This window comes from Canis aureus, chromosome 23, assembly GCF_053574225.1.
Source record: "Canis aureus isolate CA01 chromosome 23, VMU_Caureus_v.1.0, whole genome shotgun sequence".
NCBI classification, from domain to species: Eukaryota; Metazoa; Chordata; class Mammalia; order Carnivora; family Canidae; genus Canis; species Canis aureus.
In genome coordinates this window covers 29,589,683-29,615,814 of record NC_135633.1, presented here as the reverse complement: position 1 = coordinate 29,615,814, position 26,132 = coordinate 29,589,683, and the positions used below count along the sequence as shown (strand labels likewise).

The 26,132-nt window shown below is 49.7% G+C and overlaps 1 protein-coding gene across 1 annotated transcript in view; it reads left to right on the top strand.

Moving 5' to 3' along the window:
* Positions 1-9,590: 9,590 nt before the first annotated feature.
* Positions 9,591-26,132, top strand: part of LOC144295184 (guanylate cyclase D-like) — a 39,861-nt gene continuing 23,319 nt past the window's right edge. The window contains exons 1-9 of the mRNA XM_077867628.1: positions 9,591-9,645; positions 11,342-12,100; positions 14,420-14,715; positions 16,735-17,089; positions 20,328-20,412; positions 21,036-21,132; positions 21,219-21,347; positions 22,655-22,735; positions 25,888-26,064. Of these exons, the coding sequence (XP_077723754.1) occupies positions 9,591-9,645; positions 11,342-12,100; positions 14,420-14,715; positions 16,735-17,089; positions 20,328-20,412; positions 21,036-21,132; positions 21,219-21,347; positions 22,655-22,735; positions 25,888-26,064 (2,034 nt within the window). The remainder of the gene's footprint in view (positions 9,646-11,341; positions 12,101-14,419; positions 14,716-16,734; positions 17,090-20,327; positions 20,413-21,035; positions 21,133-21,218; positions 21,348-22,654; positions 22,736-25,887; positions 26,065-26,132) is intronic.

Here is a 26,132-nt window from a genome sequence, read left to right as displayed (position 1 = left end):
CCTGACGGGGTGCTGCAGTCTGGGTGTGCTCTTTCACCTTTTAAGGCAGCCTGCTTGCTTCTGGGCTCCAGAAAGCTCTCTCCTCCCATTTCTTTGGGCCTGGGGAAGCAGCAGTTCTGCTACCATTGCCTCAACTTATCGCAATATTCCTTATGATACTTCCATCTCCACCTTTATAATAGGTCCTCAAGGGATCCCTGGGTGGCGCAGCGGTTTAGCGCCTGCCTTTGGCCCAGGGCGCGATCCTGGAGACTCGGGATCGAATCCCACGTCGGGCTCCCAGTGCATGGAGCCTGCTTCTCCCTCTCCCTGTGTCTCTGCCTCTCTCTCTCTCTCTCTCTGTGTGTGTGTGTGTGACTATCATAAATAAATTTTAAAAAATTTATAATAGGTCCTCATAAAGGAGCCCTCCTAGAATTATCCTAATTTGAGTGTGCCTTCAGTTTCCTGCTGGGACCCTGACTAGCACCAGGAGCTGCTTTAGGAAACAGACCCTTCAAACAGGATTCTGGAATTCGGTTGGTCTTGTATTTGAACGACGCAGGGATAATCTTGCTGAGGCAAATAGGATGCAACTTGTGGCATCTTGTAGTATCACCATGACTCAAATGATCATTAGTAGTAGCATGGGATGCAGTGCAGGTTGGAAGGCCAGTTGGCATAGCAAGTGGCTGTGGCACTTGGCACTGTGGCAACAATACTCATTATAAAGACAGTGGAAGCACCTGGCTTCTTCTTATGGCCCAATAGAAAATATAGAGGAAATAAATGAAAAGCCACATAACTGAGAAGATGCATGAATAGCAGAAAGCATCTATGAGAGCTTGAAGGAGTCCCTTATGTTCTGGGGCTACAGGAAAGGTGTAGCTGGACAAACCCAGGTTCAGGTGGTAAAGGCTGCAGGGTCACGGCCTCCCCAGCCCAGGTGTTATACCTTAAATGAAGGGTACTAACAAGGAAGTAGTGGGCATTGGGGAGATATGTTTGGGGCTGAGAATTTCGACCTGCAAATTCCCCTGGACCTCCTCTGCCAGCAGAGGCAGCCCCTCCCTTCCTGTCAGAATGCGCTCCCTCCTCTGCATAAAAGCCTCCGGTGGTCCAACACGGAGCAGTCCTTCCAGAACCTCATCCTACACTCCTCAGAACACACTCTCATCCTTCTTCATAGCCTTCAAGCCCTTAACTGGAGCTTGATTCTGGCGTGGCATAGAGAGAAATACAAAGCCTACACCTCAGGAAAATTGTCCATACAGTGAAATTCTTAGAAAGCTTTGTCAATCTATATTGGCAGGAACCTGTGGGAGTAGATTCCAAGGATGTTAGACCAAGGGGAAGAATTATAAGACTCGACTGGACGAAATTCACTGACAAATGTCCTAGCCTGGGATTTGGGGTTTAGTTTTCTCATTTGATCACCTAGAAATAATTTTAGGAGTAGTTTTAATCTTCTGCTAGTTTGCCTAACTGAAATTTGAACACAATGATGGCCTCACCAGATGAGGTTGACATGCCAGAAATTCCTTGGAATTCTTGTAAGAAAGAGCCTAAAGCCTCAGGAAAGTAAACATGTAGAAATGGATCTATTATATGCAACCAATTCACACCCCTAGGAGAAGCTGGGGTGTACTTCCTTCACTAAAGCATAAGGGATGCATTCATGGCAGGGGGTGCTAGTGGTACAGTAAAGCCATATTCTTTTCTGCAGACAACTTCTATCCATCTAAGAAGCAATTTATGACTTGTTCCTGACCCTGGTACAGACTGAAATACACTGTAAACACCCAGTGACTACACCATCAGAATTGACATGTGAACTGAGTGTTATCTGATCCACTGAACCATAATACTGACATGCACAGAAGCATTCCTTAATAAAATAGAGGTGGCAAATAGGAGACCAAGGAGATGGCTCAGACTCCCATGGTACTTACCCCTGCTTTTTGCCGCTTCTCCTTCAACCTGTACTCATGACCTTATTAGGAATTCCTTGTCATAGTTAGTGGAGGAGTTAAAAGTAGGCCTGGTTTATGGATGGATATTATGATACACTGGAATCAGCCAGGAGCAGATGGCAGCTGCATTACAACCCCCAGCAAAGGCTAGTTTTGAAACACAAATGATGAAGGAGACCTTCCTAGTGGGCAGAACTTTAGGGGGTCCCTCTTGTTGTCTATTTTGTGCAGGAGAGATGGCCTGAGGAACTAATTTGCTTTGACTCATGGGTAGTTGATAATGGGTCATCTGGATGGCCAAGGTCTTAGTATATTCATTTATACTGTATTATTTCATTATAGGAAAACTGGTGTCAATGAGGTCTGTGGATAGTTCTCTCAGAATAGGCACAGGGTATGAAGATACACATCCCATGCAAATGCCCCACCAGAGGGCATGCATGCCAGAGAAAGCCCTCAATACTTAGACGGACAAGATGAGCTGTGGTTATCAGTCAGCTTCTTCCCAGCCACTCCAGGCACTTGTTTAATGGGCTCATATACAAAGTGGCCATGGCAGCCAGAATGGAGACTGTGTGTGGGCTCCATAACATGGACTTCTGTGGCTCATCTGACCACTGCCACAGCTCAGTGCCCAACCTGCCAGTAGCAGAGGCCACGCTAAACACACAAACTAGCACCATTTCCCTAGGAGGCTCAGCCACCTACCTGTTATATCAGATCTTTCCCCTCATAGAGGATGCAATACTTTTTTCTACTCACAGAGATAGGACTATAACTGTATATAGATTTGCTTTCCTTGCCCACTTTGTTTTTGTCAGAACTGTTATTCCTGGTTTTACTGTAGTGACTTCTACAACAGTGATCTGAGAAGGGGAGCATCTGACTGCAAAGAAGCAGCAGTGGACTTGCTGATTTAACTTCAACTCTCATCATCCAGAAGCATCTGGCCTGATGGGACTGTGGGATGGTCTGCTGAGGCTCAGTTACAGAATGAGCTGGAAACGCTGGCTTGTACTTACAGGATGCAATATATGCTTTATACTATGACCGAGTGTGTTGTCTTCCTGTGGACAGAATGCACAGTTGGAAACCAAAATAAAGAGCAGTGGCCTCTCTCATTCTTAACCCACTGGAAGAATGTTTGCTGCCACTTGTGCTTGATCTTGGACCTGGCAGTCTGGAACATTTATTTTCTAGGAGACAAACAGTTCCACTGGAGAATGCAACAATTCATCTTAAGGATTGGAAGCTGAAGCTGTCCCTTGACCATTTTGTCCTTATGACCCTGAATCAACAGGCAGTGAAGGGAATCACTACTATAGAAGCCAAGTGATGGGTCCCAGTTGCTATGAGGAAATGTCATTTGTTGCCTCACAGTGGCAGGGAGGACTGTAACCAGCACCCAGGACATTAACTGGGGACCCTGTTAGTCCTCCCTTGCCACTCGGTCCTGATCAATAGTAAATGGGGTAAATCAGTAAAGAGCAGGCCACTGAGGACTCAGTTCCTTCAGGAATGAAGGTTTGGATCACTACACCAGGTAGAGAAGCCCCACCTGAGATGCTGTAAGAGGCTAAGGGTACATAGAATAATGGCAGATGGAGGCAGCTCTGATTGGTACCTCAGATGACCAATAGGCTTTGGAGATGGGGACTGTAGCAGCCATGTGCTATGTAAATTATTTCTTTTGTACCCACTTTCCTATACAAAGAACACTAGTAGTGACTAATGTTTTAGTTTCAAGTGGTTGTAGGGTGAATTGACAGTCCCCTAATATAGTAGCTGAAGGGACTTCTCATGTCTTCTATCTAAGTGACAACCTCTCCTGGATGAAGGACAGGTGGGCTGTACCACACACTTTCCCTTTGCCTGCCAGGTGATCTCTCCACCTCCCTCACTCTGACCTGGGAAGCGGGCATGTGTGAAAACACCATCAAACCTCCGTGCCTGCTGGCTTCTGCCTGGGTTTGACCAAGTAGAGACCTGGGAGATCAAAAGGAGCAAGGTCAAGATATTTATTTCCATTGCTGCTTCCATGCAGGGTTGTCTCAAACTGGTTGTATCCTTCAACCAAAGGTCATTGCCTCCATCAAGGCAGCCTTCTCTCATGACTTTATCCTCCTAGGGGCTAGTAACTGTGCCTCCCCTCCCTTTGCAGCCAAGAATGGTAGCAGCTCACTACTGCTATATCCTTTTGTGAACAGTTCTTTGGTAAATAAATCATCCTTGAATTATCCAAATTTGTGTGTACCTCTGCTTCTAGCTGGGATCCTGACTGATATAATCTTTCCTTTCTTTAAACACCCTCCTCTCCTGTATGACTCAAGGGCACTGAGAACTTTCTATTTTTCTATTTTATTTTTTACTTTGTATTTCTTGCACTTTCTTTTTAGAATTATGTGATCTGTACCTGCATCTAGTAAGTGCTTGGTAACGGTGATGATGGTGATTATTATCATTATTAGTGTTCATCGTTTACCAAATGCTTTAACATTCACCTCACAGCTTCCCTGTGAGATAGATACTATAATAGTATCACAGTTTTTAGATAAGGAAACTGAAGCTCAGAGAGGCTCAGTGACTTGCCTAGGGTTACTCAGAAAGTGAATGATGGGTTGATGATTTTAACCTAAGTCTATAGACCTCAGAGTTCCTAGTTACTGTGCCATGATGGGTTTATCCACTCTTAAATCGTAACTGATTATTTCTTCCATCCCAAAACTCTCCCCAGTGATTATTTATGGTCCCAAGTGTCTAAGAGTCAACCTTAATTCTCTTGGAGCAAATCATCTTGTTGCCTTATTGTCTGTATCAGCCCAGCAGATACCCTGGGCTGGAAATCCTAGTAAGTCTATATTTACCATCAGTCCCTTAGTGCGAAAATGACCTTTATGTCCTCCTAAGAGAAGATTTTAGACTAGAGAATGGGGTCGTGCATGGAGCATGGCAGGGAGCAAGAGGAAGATGATAGAAGTTAGTGGTGGAGTATGGAGGGAAGGAAAGAAGATGGTTCTGGCTCTCCCCTTAGCAGAATCATAAAGCTAGTGATGATGATTTTCATAGGAAGCATGGGTTCTAGTTCTAGCCCTGACCCAGTTTGCTGTGGAAAGAACTCCTTGAGGCTCTCAGTTTCTTCCACTATTATATGCCTGTGGTGGACAGATTCTAAGGTTGCCTCCACAACTCCTGCCTCCTGGTATTTGTGCCCTTGTATAACTCTCCCTTTGAGTGTGAGTGGAACCTGCAACTTGCTTTGAACCCAAAGAATATGGTAAATAATATAGTATGATGCTACTCTGATGATTCTGTTGCATTAGATTTTGTTATATCTTGTAAGACTATCTGGCTAGCAGACTCTGTTGCTGGCTTTAAAGAAGCAAGTTCCCATGAATCCTATAGACAACAACCTGAGGGAGTTTGGAAGCAGATCCTTCCCTAGCTGAGCCTCCAGATTACCTCAACCTTGACCAATATTGTGATTGTGCCCTGTGAGACCTTAACCTGAAGTCTCACTAAGCTGCACCCATACCTATGACCCACAGAAACTGAGATAATACACATATGCTGTTTTAAGTCACTAAGTTTGTGGTAATTTGTCATACAACATACAAAACTAATACAATGTATGATTTTTTTAAATGCTAGTTGAATTTTTAAAAATTAGGGGTGCCTGGGTGGCTCAGTCGGTCTCTTGATTTTGGCTCAGGTCATGATCTCAGGTTTGTGGGATCAAGCCCCATGTCAGGCTCTGCACTCAGCAGGGAATCTGCTTGGGATTTTCTCTCCCTCTCCCTCTGGGCCTCCCTTCACCCTACACTAGCTCTTGCACTCTCTCTCTCAAATAAATAATAAATAAATAAATCTTTAAAAAATTATTGTACTGAATGCTGAAGAGGATTTGGTGAAACTTGTATACCTACATTGTTAATTGGTATTAACACTACTTTCTCTTATTATGCAAGTTCTCAAACACAAGCAAAAGTAGGAAGAATATTTATAACCAACCCAAGTACAACCATAGCCTACATTAAAAAATTAAGATATTTTCATACTTTATCTCTCCCAATTTGTATAATAATTTCAAAACAAATCCCAGAAATCATGTCGTTTCCCTCTACATAATTCAAATATGCATAGTTGAAAACAAATGGCAAATTTCTTTACATAACCACCTTGCCATTATTACACCTAAAAATCTTAAAAATAACTGTGTATCAGTTGAGGCTCAGTCCATCTTCAAATGTCTCCAATTATCTGAAGAATATTTTGACAATAATGTTGACATTAATACATTACAATATGAAGCAATATGTAGTGAGTCCCTTAAAAATGTTTCTTTGAGCTAGTCTGGCTATTCTAAGTTTTATCATAAAGAAAAATTAAAAAGATGATACAGGAATGATATTTATTAAAGAATTATTCATATTGATGAGAAATTGCAAACAACTCAAATATATAATATATGAGTCATGGTATACTCTGGAAAACACACTCCTCATCAATAGTGGGAAATTAGAGTAGGAGAGCAATTACAAAAGTGTTGGGATATGAAGCAGTTCACACATCAGCAACAGCAGAAAACCTCTACCACCCCTACTGGGGAAGGGGAAAGGGGGAAAGAAAGTGGTATAGTACCTGAGCCACATCAGGAAGGATGTTTGAAGAGGCCAGGACCAGAGAGACACAGCCATTGCTGGGATATCCTCTACATGTGGGCGTGGGTGGGGGAATCTCTGGCTTCTCTCTTTCTCCTTTCCATCATTCTCCTTTGAATGTCTCCTCTTGGCTAGATCCAGCCAGAAGCCAGAGGCAAGGGATGCTGGGAGTGAAGTTTTCAAGTCAGCTCTCTGTGGGATAGAGCTGCCTCCTTAACCTCCCTACTGGGAGCCCAGTCGGGTTTGGGAAAGTCAGCAAATGGATCTGAGAGCAAAAAGCATAAGTCGGGCACATCAACAAGGGCCCTAAAATCCTTCCAGAAAAAGATTAGGGCTAAAAATATACAACAAAAAGATAATTACTGACTTATGACACATCCACCCAGTGTGTTCCTTGACCATTAAGTTTATAAATATGAAGATTGAGTAGCAATATATAAAATACTTATGTTGAATTATACTACATTGTTATCTTTCTTTACTTTTTCTTTTTATACCAACTATCACTATGTAAAATAAAAAATAAATCTATTTACCATGTTTATTGTTTTTTAATAGCTTACCCCTGCTACAAAGTTAGTTCTGTGAAGGGGAAAATTTTTTTTTTGCTTTTTTTGTTTGTTTATCTTAAGTGAACAGTGCCTGAAACATAGTAGGTGGTAAGTCAATATTGTTAGTATGAATAAAGTGATGTGAAGTAAGGAAAATACAACACCCACTTTATAAGGTTGTAAAAGTTAAATGAATTGGGATCACTAGCACATGGTAAATACTTAGTGTACTTAGTCAATTTCACCTAGGTAGGAGAGAACAGGTAGAGAAGGAAAAGCTGAAAATCCACTGGACTATAGTATCTATCTTCATAAAAAGACTCACCCCAAAAAGGAAGATAGAAAAATCACCATTATAATCCCAAAGAATCAATGTGGTGTGAGGAGCAGAAGCCTGGACATGTAATTGGCCCTGCCACTTACTAGCTCTGTGCCCTTGGTCAATTTACCTAACCTCTCTGGGTAGTATTTTCCTTATCTATAGAGTGAGAACAACAATAATACCTGTCTCACTAGGTTGTATAAACGCTGCCCAGCACAGGGCTTGGCACATACTGGATGCTCAGTAATGCTGCTTTCTTTTTTGCGGCTTGCCCAGCCTTCCTTCCTCCAGGCTGGAGCTGTCCGGAGTGCTGAAGACATCCTCCCTCCTTCCCTCCCTCAGTTCCTTTCTCCTTCATTCTCTCCTTCCTTTCTCTGCTTGGCTCCCCAGAGCCCTAGCATCTAAATAGATTGAATTTTCCAAGTGGCTTCTTCAGGCCCCTGAAGGGGACAGGGAGGAAATGAGCCATATATGAGGCGCTCCTTGGGCAAGAGCCCTGGGAAGCTGACAGGCCACTGAAGCTGGAGTGTTAACTGTGGGGATTGTGGTGGGAATGGGGGCTCCCCAGGTCAGAGCCAACTTGACATCTGAGACCCTGGCACAACAACCTTAGGATCCACAATGAGATGGTGAGTCAGTCCAAATGGCACAGCATAGCAGCTGGGAAGACAAGAATGGCCAGGCTGGGGGCAGGGGTGGTGTGGGGTCCAGTCATGAGGATGACCCTTGGCTATAGGAGCTAAAGGAGCCCTGGCTCTAACAGGAATCCTCCATCTTCCTTCCTTGTGTTCCCATTACTTTTTAATTTTGCTCATTTGTCTTTTAATGCAGCCAAAGGCATCTTTCTCTTTTTGAATTATGATACTATGAGTTGACTAATTCCATGGGCTTGGCTCTATGAGCCAAGAAATCTGTGCCTATTCATCAGCATCCATCTCCTAGAGTCTAAAAATACAAATGGTTTTCCCTAGGAGGGTGTTGAATTAACCCATTGTGCTGGAGGCGGAAGCACTGACAGCTCACACACTCCTGGGGGAAGGGCTGGGAGATATGGCCAACTTCAGAGACAAAAACCACTCATTTCCTGATTTTTACTGACAAGGAGAGCATTAGAGCTGAAGGATCTTTGGAGACCTACACATCTAAACTAAGTCTTCCTTGTACAGATGGGAAAATCAAGGCACAGAAAGAGGTGTGGACTCTTGTTCCAAACGTCAGCAGCAGAGCTGAGCTAAAAGTAGCTCTGGGCCTGAGTCTACTCTGAGTCCCTGCATGCCATCAGCTGCAGGATTCCTGGGATGCTGAGTGTAGCCAGCAGGACTGTGTGCCATGGGAGCCTGCTCCTGATTTTTGGGACTAAAGGAAATCCATATGCCTTCTGTACCTCAGTTTCTCCATCTGTACATAGAGGAGTTGGTTTAAGTACTTAGATCTTCAAGGATCCTTCAGTTGTGATATTCTAGGCGTTTGATAAAAAGTTGATTTTTGTCTTTGGTTGGGAGGTAGGAAGCCAAGCTCCAGTCCCAACACAGTCCTAACTTTTGGCAAGAGCTTAGACGTATTGCTGTTCCCTCGGAGTCAATTTTCTGCTCCAGAAAAGAGGGTAAAAGGTTTCTTCTTGGGGTGTCTGGGAGGACAAGGCAAAGTAGTGGATCACAGGTGCTTTGGAAAGTACAAATTAGGGGGAGAGGTGGCTGTCATTAGCATCAGGCATATATGCTGACGTTTCCAACCGGAAACAATTAGCTCTCTGTGAGCCCAGAACAAGCCCAGCTGCTCAGAGGGGTTCATCCCGAGGGGTGGGGATGCTAGGAGACCACTTGGTGCATCATAGCAGAAGAGGACGGAGGGCACAGAGCGTGCTCCTCAGAGGCTTGCAGGAGAGCAGCCTTCCCCAAGTCACTGAGTCCTGAGCTGAGAGAACAGCAGCATCACAGGCCTGAAGAGCTCGAGGTTGGCTAGCACTGCAACCTGGCTACTTTCACAGACAGGGAGGCGGAGGCCTCAAGGAGGGCAGGGGCAGGACTGGGGCTGAAACTCAGGCCTCCACCTCGCAGTCCAGCTCTCTCTACACCATACTAACCTGCTGCTCCTCAAAGATCTCAAGATGGTGATGATCATGGCGATGACAGTGCTGGTGATGATGATAACTATTCCACATAGTAAGTATCCACTTACTTCCATTTAGCGAGTACTACTTACTACTTCTTACCTCCCTACCATTGTAGGTACTCTACGCATTTTAGTCTTTGGCACAATATCTGCCAGATAGCTATTGTCGTCTGCACTTTACTGATGAGAAAATGGAGGCCAGAGAAGTTAAGCATCTCATCCAGGGTTAGGGACAAGGGAGTGATAAAATCAGGGCTTATTCCTCTGTATGATTCCAAGGAACTTATTCCTCTGCACTGAACATAATATCTTTTTTAAAAATTATTTATTTATTTGAGAGAGAGCGAGAGCATGAGCAGAAGGGGCAGAGGGAGAGGGAGAGAGACTCTCCAGTGGGCACTGAGCTCACACAGGGCTCAATCTTGTAACCCTGAGATCATGACCTGAGTCAAAACCAAGAGTTGGATGCTTAACCTACTGCGCTAGCCAGGTGCCCAGGAATAAAATTTCTAAAGACCTCCTCTGCACAGACCATTGTTATTGGCATTGAGAAGGCATCCCCTTACTCTCCTGACCTGCACTTCCAAGTATAGGCTGCTTCCAGCCTGCCTCCTCTGGAAAGCCCTCCATGAGCTCACAGTACCTCTCTACTGGTCCTGCCTACTGCCTGCACTTGTGGTCAGCTCTTCATTTGGCTGGAAACTACCTCCCTATCGGCCTGGCAATTTCTTAAGGGTGAGATTGGATTTTACACCTTCCTGGGGCACCCATAGTGGAAGGCTGCTGGCTGCATGAGGGAGGTGGGATGACTTGGCTGAGTGCCATGGATCGGGAATGGGCCACAACAAGGCTGTTGGCAGAGGCTAAGCAGAAGTGGTAGGGCTTCAGGGTGGACATCAAAGTCGGGGACAGTAGGATGGAGTGGGGCTGCTCTAGTCTGAATATCCTTGTCAAGGAGGTCCTGCATGGGTTGGAGGATGCATTGGAGAGACTTGTCCTTATCCTGTCTCTCCGCCAACTCCATTCATCTCCCCTAGTTTCCTCACCTGTACAGTGAAGATAGAAAGATCGTTGTCTGAACAGGGCCGAGGGGATTAGAGATGGGACTGTGCATGTGCATTGTAAACCCACTTGCTGCAAACACGATGAGGTCCCTGCCCGTATCCAGGCCCTGGTAGCACTACAGAGCCCCAGAGTCCAGCAGAGTCAAGTGCTGTGGGATGGTGCTGGGCTGGAGGGGAAGGGCAGGGGCAGGCTCAGAAGGGCACCCGAAGAACTAGCCCACCTGGGATGATGAGTGCAGGAAACAAATCATAGGTTGAGAAAAGCAGGATTTATTGAACACCTAAGGACCAGAGATTATGCTAAGTCATCACATAAAGTAGGCTTTGTTTTCCACATTTTTACAGGAATAGGGAATGAGACTCAGAAACCTCAGGGATTGGTCTAGGGCAAGAAGGATGGGAAGCAGTGAGCCAGGGCTGGCACATTCTGAGTCCAGAGCCTGAACTTCAGCCCAGGACTGTGCGTGGGCATCACCAGGCTGTGAGACAGTCTCAGAGAGGATGTTAGGCCCCTCGAGTGGGGGCAGCAGGGGATGTCTTCAGATATCATGGGCCCAAATCCCTCATATTATCAATGAGGAGGCTGAGATTCTGGGGGAAGGTGCTGTCTGCTTCAGAATCATGCAGGGAGTAATGGCAGAAAATGCTAGAAAGCAACTTTATTCTTGTCCCTTTTTCCCAGGACTAGAGGGAGGCTTGTACCCTGAAGGTTGGTACTGGATGCTGCCACATGGGAAGATGTGCCTGCCTTGCCAGGGCCCATGGGGGTCCACGTTCAGTCATCTGAGGACAGCATTTTTCCGTCCTCTTCTCTCTGTGGTGCTTTGGGGTGCTCTTCTGTGGGCCGGCTCCCTCCCTGATCTGGCCCTGGGGGCAGGAACCTTCACCTTAGGGGTGCTGGGTCCCTGGGACTGTGACCCCATCTTTGCCCAGGCCCTCCCCAGTGTGGCTGCCCAACTGGCTGTGGACCAAGCCAACCAGGACTCCTCCCTGGTGCTGGGCTCAAGGCTGGTTTCCGTGGTCCTTCCCACAGGCTGTGACACCCCTCACGCCCTGGCCACATTTCTGGCCCACAAGAATACCATAGCTGCTTTTGTGGGTCCCGTCAATCCTGGTTACTGCCAAGCAGCAGCCCTGCTGGCCCAAGGCTGGGGCAAGACCCTCTTCTCTTGGGCGTGCGGAGCTCCGGAAGGAGGAAGTGAGCTGGTGCCCACCTTGCCTTCTGCTGCCCATGTGCTGCTGTCTATCATGAGACACTTTGGCTGGGCTCACGTGGCCATTGTGTCCTCCCACCAGGACATCTGGGTGGCCACAGCCCGGCAGGTGGCCATGACTCTCAGGACACATGGGCTGCCTGTGGGGTTGGTGACCTCTCTAGGACCTGGAGAGCAGGGGGCCACGGAGGTCCTGGAGCAGCTCTGCAGCGTGGATGGCCTGAAAAGTAAGTGTACATGGGTGCCTTCCTCCCGCGGGCAACAGGGCCTCATATGGCCGCTGATGGGGAGTTTTCTCTGCCTCAGACACTGGCCTGAGCACTTGATGACAGCCCTGCGTTTAATCTCACAGCAGCTCTGTGAGCTAGTCCTGTGGAGCTCTGCACTTTGCAGCTCAGAGAAGGTATGTAACTTGCCCAAGTCACACAGCTGGCAAGCCGTGCAGTCAGATTTTGAGCTCTGACTCAAGCTCTGTGGAGTGGGAGCCAAAAGCTTTCTCGCTTCCTGCCTGGTAAACTGAGGGAAATGAGAATGTAGCAGTATTTGAGCCCAGGAAGGCAGCTAGAGTCAGAATCACTTTTTTCTTAAGATTTTATTTTTAAGTAATCTCTATACCCAACGCAGGGCTGGAGTTTACAACCTGGAGATTAAGAGGTGCATGCTCCACTTACTGAGCCAGCTGGGTGGCCTGATAAATCTCTTCTTGCATTTATCAAGTCCCTGCTGTGCTGAGTGCTGGGTCGCATGGGTGAACAGGACAGACAAGGGGGAGGGTCTCTGGGGAGACTATCTAATAGAGACACAGGTATATAAGCAGGTGGTTATGACAGAGAGGTCAAGGCCGTCCAAGGGAATAGAGCTTGGAGAATCAGAGGAGGAATAGAGCTGGGCCCTGGAGGTCTCAGGAGGTAGCAGAGGAAAGTGTTTTCTGAAACCCCCAACTGTGTCCTCCATCTGAGCGAATCAAAGCCGTTGCACGGGGAGGGTGGGTGGGCGGCCCCCGAGCTGGTGTGGCCGCATCCGGAGCTCCTGCCAGGTGGGCAGTGAGACCTGGCCCCAGTGAGCCTGCTGCCCATGAGGAACAGGACCTCGCTTCTCTGAGCCCTGGTTTTCCAACAGGTGAAATCGGGATAATGACACCTCTCTCGCAGGGTCATGAGCAGCAGATGCTGAGCACTTTGTAAACACTTTATTCAGCCACATTGAGTGCTACTCGGGGCCAGAGCCTGGCTAGGAGCCTAGGGAGGTGGAGGGGAGAGGGTGCCCAGGGAGCTGGACGGGAGCTGCTTTACTCTGGGGGAGGGAGGGCTTCACAGAGGAGGTGGCACCAGGGTAGGGCCTGAGAAGAAGTTGATGGCAGGCGGCAAGGAAGAGGAAGGTGTTCCAGGCAAAGGGCTAGAGAAAAGGAATGGAGGAAACATGTTGATGGGACTAGGAAAATGGACAGCTCAGTTCTGTGTGGCCAGAGCACCGTGGCAGGAGGTGGGGGACACCTCATCAGACTCCTCCTCCACCCCTGCTGCAGGTTATTGAGTTCCAACCAAATTGGGGGCTTTCGGGGGCCAGGAGTGAGACTGGTTCAGGACACATTCCCTGAGGTTGGATTGCCGGAGTCTCACTCCTGGCCCCACCTCCTACCAGCTGTGTGACCTCCGGCAACTCACTGAACCTCTCTGTGCTATAGTGTCCTCATCAGTGACCTGAGGCTAATAAACCCCCTCCATCATAGGGTTGTGGAGATGAGAGGCCTACAGCACATAAGGGGCTTACAATAGTGCCCAGCATCAGTGACCACCGCTTGCCATCAGTGTGGAACTTGCCCAGTCCATGCTTCCTCCCGGATGTGGCCACCAGCTTTCCTTTGTGGCCAACTGCAGAACAGATCCCCCAACTTATAAAACAAAGGCTTTTTTGGGGTTAGAAGCCAGAACAAGCACAAGGCAGAAGAGTTGGGGCAAAGGAAGCCCTGGTTCTGTTTCTTCCCAGTCTTAGTGAGTGAGTCTCTGAGGGTCCTCCCTGCTAAGCCAGGACAGGGAGCAAGTGGCTCGTGGTCCGTGGCCCACACAGCATCCAGAGGCTCCGCAGAGCCCAGGGCTCCAGGCTCTGACTCCCACATGACCAGAGGGCCTCAGGCACCAGCAGGGGAACCCCTAGCCTTCCTTGGTGGCTCCGTTTCCCTGGATTTCCTAGAGAAGGGGATTGCAGTAGGAACCTGGACCACGGCCAAGGTGAGTGGTGACCCTTTGTTGGGTGAGGCTGTAGCCCTGGCCAGGGACCCAAGTGGAGAAGAGAGGAAAGACCCAGGGGATCTCTACCTGGGAGAGGTGTGTGAGGCCCTTGCCTTGGACAGGGGCTCTCTTCTGTCCTGGGTGCCTGGGGACAAAACTGGCTGCCTTATCACCAAGGCCCTATCTCCTTCACTAAGGTAAAGAGCAATGTGTTCATGGTAGGGGAGTGGACCTGAGAGCCATGAGCAGCTCTCCAGGGCCACAAACCTTGGGCTTCAGGGAAGGCCTGCAAGGTAAGCCTGCCGCTTCTACCCCTAGTTGTGGTGCTGTGCATGCACTCGGCACTCCTGGGGGGCTTGGAGCAGACTGCCCTGCTAAGCCGAGCGTGGGCCCAGGGCCTAGCAGATGGGAGGCTGGTCTTCCTGCCCTACGATACCATGCTCTTCGCCTTGCCCTACCGCAACCACTCCTACCTGGCCCTTGGCAACAGTGGGCCCCTGCAGGAGGTCTATGATGCAGTCCTCACCATCAGCCTGGAGTCTGACCCTGTGGACAAGGCCTTTGAAGCTGCCAAGGCCAGTGGAGAAGTGGCTGCCCACCTGGAGCCAGAGCAGGTAGGTCAGTACCGGCCCTCACAGGGCCCAGGGTGTGGGGCTGCAAGCAGGTTACGTGCATTTCTCACCCACTCTAGGCCTTCTTGGCCTTGGCCAGCCAACCACCTGGCCAACCAGTCCCACCTCCACTGTGGGTACATGACCTGTCCCTTGTCGGACCAAGTGTCTCTCCCTAGTCCCTAGATATATGTTCTCCAACTCTCTCTCTCTTTATCTCTTTCTCTCTCTCTCTCTCTCTCTCTCATGTCTATGTGTGTGTGTGTGTGTGTGTGTGTGTGCGTGTGTTCAGGCATGTGTGTGTCTATTAATTGCTCTCGGCCTGCTTTGTCAACTTTCCTTCTCTTGTGACTTTATGCTTCTATTTTTCTATCTCCAACTCAGTGCCCGGAATTTTCATTTCTGGCCCAGCTGTTCTTCTTCTCTCAGACACTGTCCCTTGTCTTCCTCTGCATCTGCCTAGCAAATTGTGCAGATGGGTAGAAGAGATATTGGGGTGTGGGAGAATGGGAAATTTTTCCGGAGTCACTGCTATAAATCTGAGGAGAGCCAGTGGTGGGGGTGTGGGTGCTGGCTCAGCTTTGATGTATAAGACTCAGCTGCTTAAGTCCCTCTTGGGATGTCTATTTCTTGGTGACAAGAAGGAAACAGTGTCTGGAGGTGGTGACAGGGATGCAGATGCTGATGGAGGGCCTTAGAACCAGCCATTCATCTGACAGACGTGAACTGAGTCTTTCTGCTGTGCCCCTGGGCCAGGCGTCAGGAACACAGTGATGGATAAGACAGCCCTGGCCTTCAGAGAGCTTCCATTATATTGGGGCAAACAGATAATACCCAAGCAACCATATAGCCAAATTCAAATCACAATAATGTTGCCAAAAAAATTAAACGGGATTAAATAACAGAGAGTGGTCGGGATGGAATAGTGGGTAACAAGCTTTATAACAGGCAGGGATGTCCACTGTGAGGAGGTGACACTTGAGTTGAGTCCTGAATGGGAAGGAGCAGGGAGGTGAAGATCTGTGTGAGAGTGACCAGGCAGGGCAAGTGTCAGGTGTAAAGGCCTGGGGGCAGAGTGAGCTTTGGAGGCTAGAAGAACAGGCAGAGGGCATGGAGAGGCTGGATTGTCATGAAAGGTGGGAACAGGGGTCTGAGATGAGCTTGGGGCCAAGCCACGTGAGGCATTGTATGCCAGGGTAGGGAGTCTCAACTTATAAGTGAAACGGGAAACCATCAACAGGTGTTAAGTATGAAATCATTTGATTTATGTTTTTGAAAAAGATTTTTTTGAGAGAGAAAGAGAGTACAAGTGGGAGGGGCAGAGAGAAAGGAAGGGAGAATCTGAAGCAGACTCTGTGCTGAGCACAGAGCCTGACCCAGGGCTCCATCCCACAACCCTGAGATCATGACCTGAGCCAAAACCAAGAGTCGGCCACCCAACTGACTGTGCCACCCAGGAGCCCCTAGATTTATGTTTTTAAAAAAAAAATTCTTTGGTTGCCTGAATGTTTTGAAGAGACCCAGATGAAGCAAGGAGGCCTTTAGGAGTTTCCTGTGTGGGCTGGGTGAGCAGTGAGGGAGCAGAAGGGGTGAGGAGTCAATTGGGTTGGGAATAAATTCTGAAATAAAACCAAAAAGATTCAAAGATGAACTGGACAAGAGAAAGAGAGGAATTGGGAATCAAACCTAGACTTGAGACACCAGATAGATGGTAGTTCCATTTCCCAAAGTGTGGGAAGAGTGGGGTTTGTGTAGCAGAATCAGAGAGAACCTACCTCAAAGAGGGTTCCGATTCAGACATATCAGGCAGATTTGAGATGCCTGTGAGACATCAGAGTTGGTGGTGGCCTCGGAGACTGTGATACCACTGAGTAGGGGACTGAGGTCTGTGGGACCCCAGAGAGGATTGTGTTGGGGGCCTGGAAGGGGTAATAATCCACCCAATTGCTGCAGGTGGGGCTCAGAGATGTCTGGGAGCCTGTGCAATGGGGTTATAGAGTTGAGGGACCTTCTCTTCCACAGGTGTCCCCGCTCTTTGGGACCATCTATGATGCTGTTGTCCTGCTGGCCCACGCCCTGAACCGCTCTGAGAGCCATGGTGCAGGACTCTCAGGGGCCCGTTTGGGGGACCATACTGGGGCTCTGAATGTGGCTGGCTTTAGCCAGAGGATCCGGACAGATGAGAAGGGCAGGAGGCTGGCTCAGTATGTCATTTTGGACACAGATGGTCGGGGAAGCCAGCTGGTCCCCACTCACATTCTGGACACAGGCACATGGCAAGTGCAGCCCCTGGACAGGGCCATACACTTTCCAGGAGGGGCCCCTCCGGCACGTGACTCCAGCTGCTGGTTTGACCCCAAAATGCTATGCGTGAGAGGTAATTCACCATTCATCTATCCATTCATCTCTCCGTCCATCCATCCATCCATCCATCCACCCAACCAATGCATTTTCCTCTTCCTGGAGTGCTCCCCACCTTGCCTGGTTAAATCTTACTTGTCTTACCTGTTAGGGCTGAAGGCCCCTCCTTTGTGCTCCCCACAGCACGTGAGTGAATTGCTTTATGTTCATAGGGTGTGTGTCCTATGCTGAGAAGGACCAGTGTCATCTGTTCCCCAGACTCATGAAGCTACATTCACCCAATTGTTTCTTTGCACCTTCTCTTCCACAAATACTGCTGGAGGACCTCCCAAGTCTCAGGCACTGTGCACAGCCCCAGGGCTCTAGGAGTGAATGAAAAGATGTCCCTGCCCCCATAGAGCTGATGTACTTGAAGACCAGCCCCAGAGCCTGCTTTCCAGGGGCTTCGGTCTGGTGGCAGAGACAGGGACAGCTGAAAACAACATAACACAGTGTGATCAGAGCTATGAATAGGGAAGCCAGGGTGATGGGAGGCTGAGCAGCAGCACTGGCCCCAGGATGGGCCTTATCTCAGGGATCCAAACACGGTGACTTACACTCTAGCCCAGGATTGTCATGATCATCCCCAATACAACTGATCAGCCACCATGGATTGAGAGAACAGACGGCAGCGGCATTGGAGCAAATGTACTTACGGTTACAGCTCAGTGCTGCTGCCGACCAGCTGTGTGACCTTGGGCAAGTTGCATACCCTCTCTAGGTCTCCATCTCTGATACATAAATAGGAACAAAAACCTAGCACCCTCAACCACCTGTCCTTGCACGAGGGGCAAGGCCGAGTCCAGGAGCAGGTTCTGTCTCCTTGTACTTCAAGGAGACAGAACGGGCTGTGTGGTCAGGTGTTCTCAGTGAAAACCACTCCCCCAGGTGACACCTGGGAACCCTGGGGACCGGCTGGACTGTCCTATCCAGGGCTGGCTTCTCTGCTGCCTGAGTCTCAGGGTTCTTTTGGCAAGAGGATATGCCACGTTCTTTGTTTTATCTGATTCTCTTGAAATATTAACCTTAGAGATTCATTCATTCGTTCACGTCTCCTCTCAGCCCAAGCCATATTCCTTGACTCCCATTGGCAACAAGATTCCTTGAAACAGCGTCCATGCTAAGTGGATTAAATGTCACTTCCCCTCTTCTCTTCAATCTTCTCCACTGACTCTGTCCACCATTCTCTTAACAGGAGCAGCCATATGGAGGCCACCAATGGCCTCCATGGGGCTGAGGCCTAGGGCCAACTGTCATGTCAGTCTTTGCCTTGCTTGGCCAGGGCCAGGGAGAGCTCAGCTCCACTGCTCATGCCACTTCTCAGTCACCTTTTCTGTCCTCCTACAGTGCTGACCTGTTACCACCGACTCCTGTGGGCTCGGTGCTTTGAGCCTTTCTGCATTCTCTCTGCGCTCGCTCCCTTGGCAACTTATCCATTCTTATGGTCCCAGGTTGACATCTCCATCCTTGTTAGCGCCTGAACTCCATATCTCCCCAATCTCCTACTTGACAGTAAAGAGCTACCTGGAGGTCTAGTAGGCATCTCAAACTTGATGTTGTCTGAAACTGAACTCCTGATCTGCCCCCAACCTGCCTCCCACCATCTTCCCCATTGCAGGTAATGGCACCCCCAACCTCCCAGAGGCGCAGGAGCCCTCTGTCTCCTCATACCCCACATCCAGTGGGTCAACATACCCTGGGGGCTCTATCTTTAGAATTTGGCCAGAAGCAGAGCCGTTCATCATTCACTGCCCCCACCCTGGACCAGGCCCCTGACATCTCTTGCTGGATTATACCCTGTTACCCCTGGTCCTTGTACAACCTGGCAGGTTGGAGGATCCTTTAGAAACATAATCAGGTCTGACACTCTCCCAGCAGAACCTGCAGAGGCTTGGCCTTGCCTGGAGTTAAGCAGGAGTCCTGGCCTCAAGCTTCACAGCACCCTGGCCCCCTGGGCTCCTTGGCATGTCTTCTGCTCTGCTCTGCCCTCACGTGATCACACCAGGCTGCTCCTGCTTCAGATCTTGGCATTTGCTGCCATCTAGGCCTGGAATGCTTTTCTGCCACATACTGTGTGCTGGCTCCCTCCAGAAAGACTCAGAGCTTACCCCCTCGGACCCGGGGTGAGAGCCAGATTGGTGCTCTGGTTAGAAGCCCAGATGCCAGAGAAAAACTGCCACTGGGTTTGAACCCAGGCTCTGCCACTCATAGACAGTAACTTCTCTCTGTTTTCATCTTCTGTTTTCAACTCCTCTGTTTCAAAATTGTGATCATGACCATGCCTACTTCCAGAGGTCATTGTGCAGAATAACTGAAATGAAATACATAATATCCTCAGAATACGTGCTTAATGCAATACAATAGTATAATAGGATTGCAGGGTATTCACTGCTATTATTATGATGGCGTTAACTCAGATTGGGGCCTCAGCAAGGGGCAGACAGCAGTGCACCAGGGAAGGGAGGAGGCATGGAAGGAAGAAGGGATGGCTCCCTTCCTGTGGCAGCAAGAGGGCTGGGCATTTAGCTTCCTTGGCAGCCTAAGCTGAGGCCAGGGTTGCCTGAGCAAAGTAGCCCTCCCAATCTTGCCCAGTGATCCTTAGCAGACTCTTTACATCCAGCTCCTGACACGAGGGCTGGAGACTTGGATTCAGTGTAAGGAGGGCTCTCCTAACAGTCAGAGTGAAGGACAATGAGACTGGCTGCCAAAACAGGTAGTGAGTGGCCCATCACAGCATGGATGTAAGAAGTAGGACAGCAATTGACTGGGTTACAAAATTTTTATTCAGTACCTGCCTTGTCCAGGCCCTGTGTTGGGTGCCAGGGACAGTGTGGCGAATAAGACACAGGCCCTGGTATCCAGCTACTCTGTCTAGTAGGAAGGGACCTGATAAGCCAACAGACAAAAGACCATAGTATGATCAGGACTGTAAAGGGATCTGGGCAGGATCCATGGGGACCTGGGGACAGGGAGCCCAAGAGCCCAGCTGGAAGTGCTAGGAATTAGTATCTGTGTGTGATGACCAGGCCACAGATCGGACCTTCCCACTTGGAGGCCGTTCTGAGCCTCATCCCTGGGGAGGGTTTGGATAGGGGTTTGTGCTCCCATTTCCCAGAGGAAGGACAAGGAGTAGGTGCAGGAGCTGGGGGAATGGGGTTGCCCTCCTTGTGTGGTTGTTACTGTTAGGACTCACATGCGCCCTGCTTCCGCCACAGATGTGCAGCCCCCGGGCAGCCTCATCGCTTTTGCCCTGGCCTGTATCCTGGTACTGGCCGGCGGGGCCCTCACTTGCCTCATCAGGTGAGACTCTGCCTGTACGGGAGCCTCATCCTTCCCTACCCCACAGGGGTAGGGACAGTCTTGGCAACCTGCAGGAGGCTTTCCTACCCTCCAACCCAGGACCTCAGGACCACCCAGCACTCCTGTCCATCCTAGAGCCTCCCTCAGGACCCTGTGGAGCCTGGGGTGCCTCTAGGAAAGGTCTATTTGAAAGTTGGGGAAGAAGCCTGGGACCTTAGACAAGACTGTCCCTCCCTGAGGGCAATGAGGGCTTAACCACGATGACTCCCTGGGCCCTTTAGCATTGAAAACAATTCTTCCTGGGTCTGAGCCCCAGCCACAACTGGGAGGGGTTGCACTCCGCCCTCAGCCCTCACCCCAGGCTCTGACTCCCCAGGAACCTTCCCAGGCAGTTTGGGAACTTCCAGGCTAGGGACCAGCAGGCATATCAGGTAAGGGGCCGAGCCCAGAACTGAGGTCAAGGCCTCTGCAGGAGGCAGTGCTCAGCGGTGCCATCCCAGCCCAGTTTGGGACTCCCGGGGAGACAGGAAGAGAACTCTGGATCAGCGTAGGTCCAAGGGGCCAGATCAAAGTGGAGTGGCGTGTGTGCCATCCCTCCATCCTGTACTTTCTCTTGCCTCCAGATTGGGCATCCAACAGCTGCGGCTGGTGCGGGGCCCCCACCGGATCCTGCTGACAGCCCAGGAGCTCACCTTCATCCATCGGCCCCCGAGCAGACGGGTAGGCGGGGCAGGCCTGGGGTTGGCTGGGCAAGGCGCTGACCGCACCCTGCTCCAGGGGCTTGACCATGCCTGCCCCCCCTCCAGCGGCTGCACATGGACAGTGTGAGCGATTCAAGGAGTGCGGTGGAAGGTGGGAGCCTGAGGTCGGTGGCCCAGGGGTCAGCAAGGAGCCTGCTAGCTCCCCAGGAACCCACCAATGTGGCCCTGTACCAGGTGAGGGCCTCTGCCACCCATGTCCAGGCCCAAGGAGCTGCAGTCAGTTTGGGAGAAGCCGAGGGAGCCCACAGCCTCTTGGTCTTCCATATGTCATTCTTCCTGTTACGGAGTGAGAAACTGAGGCTTGAAGAGCACCAGTGACTTTCCTGGGTCCCACAGCATATCAGTGGCCTGGGAGGAGTGGGGAAGCAGGACTCCCAGCTCCCAGTTCAGCATGATTTGTGATCTGACCTTGGGAATGGCCAGGCTCTGGCCACTTGGGGCTGGGCAGTCCCAGCATGTGGGCTTCGCTCAGCACCAGGGCCAGCCTGGGTCACCCTCTTGCCTGGTTCAGCAAGGGACAGTGAGATCGCAGGTCCCTGGGGCCCCGAGGTGTGGGGCCACGCACAACCCCAGACAGCCTGTGGGCAGAGCCTCAGCACCAGCTGATAGGGAGGCTGCAAAGTGGGGGATTAGACCCGCAGGATTCTAAAGCTGCTGAGGACACCGCGGCTCCTCGGGTGCTGTGTTCTTAAATTCGACAATCCGCTGGTGCCCTGATTCTCATATTCTGTGACTCAGTAGTTGATGAGCCGGGCTAATCACTCGGGAAGCGGCATGAGGCTCATGCTCCTTCTTTTCCACCTTCTCCCCAGGGAAATCGCATCTCTTTTATTTCTTTGATGCTGAAAGGAGGCTTCCGCGATGTACACAGTGTGTTTTGTCTCTCCTCTGAGTTAGCTGACAGGCTGTGGGTGAGGCTGAGGAGACAGAAAGTCATCAGTGACAGAGCACCAAGGGCTCAGGCTGCAGCCAGCTCTGGGCCAGGTCAGCGAGGACAGAGCCCCGGCCCGCGCTTCCTTCTCTCCCGCCCGCCCCTCCCCTGCAGGCCCTGGGTCACCGAGGCCTGGTCACTTCGCGGGCTTTGGGGTGTTGTGGGTGCCCGAGGCCAGCAGAGTAAAGCTGACCCTGAGACCGGGAGCTAACATGCGCTCCATGCACCCATTGTTAGTTAGCCCTTGGCAGTGTGGGTGGGGCTCTCATCCTCGCTTTACAGAGTTGGAACACGAGGCTCAGAGAACCAAAGTCACTTGTCCGAGGTGACAGAGCCAGACAGTGGCAGAGTTAAGACTGAATTCGGGTCTGTCAGCCAAAGCCAGGCCCCTGGCTTTGCCCCACCAAAGTGAAAGTCTTTGGTTTCTGCTGGCCAGGAGCACACAGAACGGATACATTGATGGGGAAGAAGGAGAGGCCGAGGGACACTGAGGGATTTACCCAAGGTCGCATAGCAAGTAGTGAATTCTTTCTTGTTCTTCCTTGAACAGGGGGAGTGGGTGTGGCTGAAGAGGTTTGAAGCGGGGACTGCCCCGGAGCTGCGGCCCAGCTGCCTCAGCCTCCTGAGAAAGGTAGGGCTGCAGGGGGTGTGGGGAGTGGGTTGTGGAGGGGGTGCTGTCAGGAGACCCCTAGTGGGATGGAGTAGTCCCCACTCAACATAGAAGCTTCTAGTCTCAGCAAGGAGTCCTTCTTCTTCTTTTTTTAAAAAGATTTTATTTATTTGTTCATGAGAGACACACAGAGAGAGGCAGAGACACAGGCAGAAGGAGAAGCAGGCGTCCCACCAATGAGTCCTTCTTATTGTCACAATCACTGTCCCATGGCTGACACCTCAACCACAGTTACATACCATCACTGTCATCCTTACATACCAGCATCCCTAAAGTCACATCACCACCCCAATATGGCCATCACCATGACCACCAGGAGCACCGTCCCTTCCGTCAGTATCATCAATACCCCCGAAGGACCTTATCTTGTGCCCTCCATCCCTCCATCCATATACCCATTTATTCACTGTGTATTGAGCACCCCCTATGTGCCAGGCCATGTTCTAGGTTTGGGGCTACAGCTGAGAAGAATGAGGTTCCTTCCTTCAGGGAGTTTCCACTCAGTTGTTATCACTAACCACATAAGCCCCTTCACCCCTGAGATTGCCATCATCCTGAGAGGCACTGTGGGTTAGGGGACACTGCAGAGGATTTGAGTCAGGAAGGTCTCAGGTAGGGACACTTGGGTGGCTTAGAGGTTGAGCGTCTGCCTTTGGCTCACGTCATGATCCCGGGGTCCTGGGATGGAGTCCCACATTGGGCTCCCTGTGGGGAGTCTGCTTCTCCCTCTGCCTATGTCTCTGCCGCTCTCTGTGCATCTCTCGTGAATAAATTAAATAAAATAAATTTAAAAAGAAGGTCCCAGGTAGAAATCTGCCTCCATGAAATGCTTAGCTTTCCTGTAAAATGGAGCTAATTAAGTCCACTCCTGGGGAATCATGAGGTTTAGAGAGAACATATGAAATAACCCAGAACTGTCCCTGGCCAGGAGTGGGCCTTTGATAAATGGTGAATTTTATTATTATTATTTCCCATATGACTATCATCTAAAATCAAGTTTGGAAAGATTAAGTGACTAGAGGCGAGGGTAGGCATTTCCCAGTGGGCATCTTGCAACCAGAATGAGTAGATGTTCCTTAAAAGAAAAGGTCTTATATGTGGTCAAATTTCCAATTTTGGAAATTGCTTAGGTTAGCCATTGGGCTTTTCAGAATCTTTAATATGCTCTGATTATCTCTGACTGTGTAACAAATTCCCCAAAATGTTGTGGCTTCAAACAACAATCATTTTTATGATATAATTGTGTGGGTTGGAAATTTGGGCAGGGCTCAGCTGAGCAAGTCTTTGGTCCTACTTGGCATTGGTTGGGAGTCCCTCAATGGTATTCAGCTTGTAAATGGCCTGTCAGAGGTTGGCAAACTATGGCCTGTGAGCCAAACCAGTTCTACTGTTTGGTTTTATAGAGAAAGCTTTACTGGAACTCATGCTTATTCCTTTACATATTGTCTATGTCAGCTTTTGGCTTTGGATGGCAGAGGTAAGAAGTCTTTGTGACAGAGACAGTATGGGCTGCAAAGCCTAAAATATTTACTAACTGGACTTTTACAGAAGAGTTTGCTGACCTCTGGTCCAGAGGGCCTAAAATGGCTTTACTTACATGCTCGGTTACTCACATGCGTGGCAGGTCATTTGGAAATGTCTGGAAGTCAGGTAGACCTGACTTTCCACTCTGTAGTCCCAGGCCTCTTCACGTGATCCCTCCAGTGTGGTGACTCTGGGTAGAGGGATTGTTTTTTTAAGATTTTATTTATTTATTTGACAGAGAGAGAGAGAGAGAGAGAGAGAGAGAGAGAGAGAGAGACAGCACAAACAGGGGGAGTGGCAGGTAGAGGGTGAGGGGGAAGCAGACTCCCCGATGAGCGAGAAGCCTGATGTGGGGCTTGATCTCAGGACGCTGGGATCACAAACTGAGTTGAAGGCAGGCCCTCCTGGGGAGAGGGACTTCTTACAGTCATTCAGGGTTCCAACAGAGAGGGCTCCAAGAGACAGGAAATAGAAGCTGCCAGTGTCCTAAGAACCAGACCCAACATGCACAAGGTCACTTCCACCATGTTCTGTTGGTCACGGTCATCACAGAGCTCACTCATATTCAAGGGGAAAGGACAGAGGTCCCACGTCTTGAGGTCAGGAGTGTCATAGGATTGATGTCATTCTCAATTCACCGTGTATATTAATATGATTGTGACTTGTATTCAGGTCTCCCCCACTCACTTGACTCGAACTGTTTCTGTGAGGAAAGCCGCATCAAATAAGCCTTCTATCTTTCCTGCTTGAACAAATGTTAAAATTGCTGGGTGGGTTGGGGCTCTCTGACTTGCTGGGCAGCCATCAAGGAAGCTGTTTTCTTCTTGAGACTGACCTCTTCTGATCTTCTTCCTCTCCTCATCAGGCCTTAAGTTTTGGGGGGAGAGAATGTACAGTTTTCAGGCACATTGTGCCAGTTAGGTTGGGAAACAGGCCTAGATCCCTATACTGTGCAGTTGGTTACAACTTATTCACTTATTTACTCATGATGCTTCCACTCACTTGTTTTTTTTTTTTAAGATTTTTATTTATTTATTCATAAGAGACACAGAGAGAGAGAAAGAGAGAGGCAGAGACATAGGCAGAGGGAGAAGCAGGCTCCATGCAGAGAGTCTGATATGGGACTTGATCCCGGGACTCCAGGATCATGCCCTGAGCCAAAGGCAGGCGCTTAACCGCTAAGCCACCCAGGCATCCCTCCCCTCACTTGTTTACCTACTCATTTATCCATCCATCATCTATTATCCATCCATCATCCATCTATCCATCATTTATCATCCATCCATCATCCATCCATCCAATCACCCATTTATCCATCCATCCATCCATCCATCCATCCATCCATCTATCCATCAATAATCTATCCATCTATTATCCATCATCCATGCATCCATTCACCATCCATTCATCCATTCATCATCCATGCATCTATGCATCCATCCATCTACCCAACCATTCAACATTTCTGGTGCCTCTCTGTGCTCTGCCCTGTCCTGGGTGCTAAATATTGGAGGCCCAGGTGTGGATTGTACCTGGTCCAGCCTTGGACAAGCCCCTGGGGGCTGCTACTGTGCCTGTTGCCCCAACAGATGCGGGAGCTGAGGCATGAGAACGTTGCTGCCTGCCTGGGAGTCTTTGTGGCCCCTGGGGTCAGCGCGCTCGTGCTGGAGCACTGTGCCCGGGGCAGCCTGGAGGACCTGCTGCGGAATGAAGCTCTGCGGCTGGATTGGACCTTCAAGGCCTCTCTGTTGCTGGATTTGATCCGTGTGAGAACCGTCCCTGGGCCTGGAACTATGGGGGCCATGGGGCGGGGAGGGAGACAAGAGATGCTCAT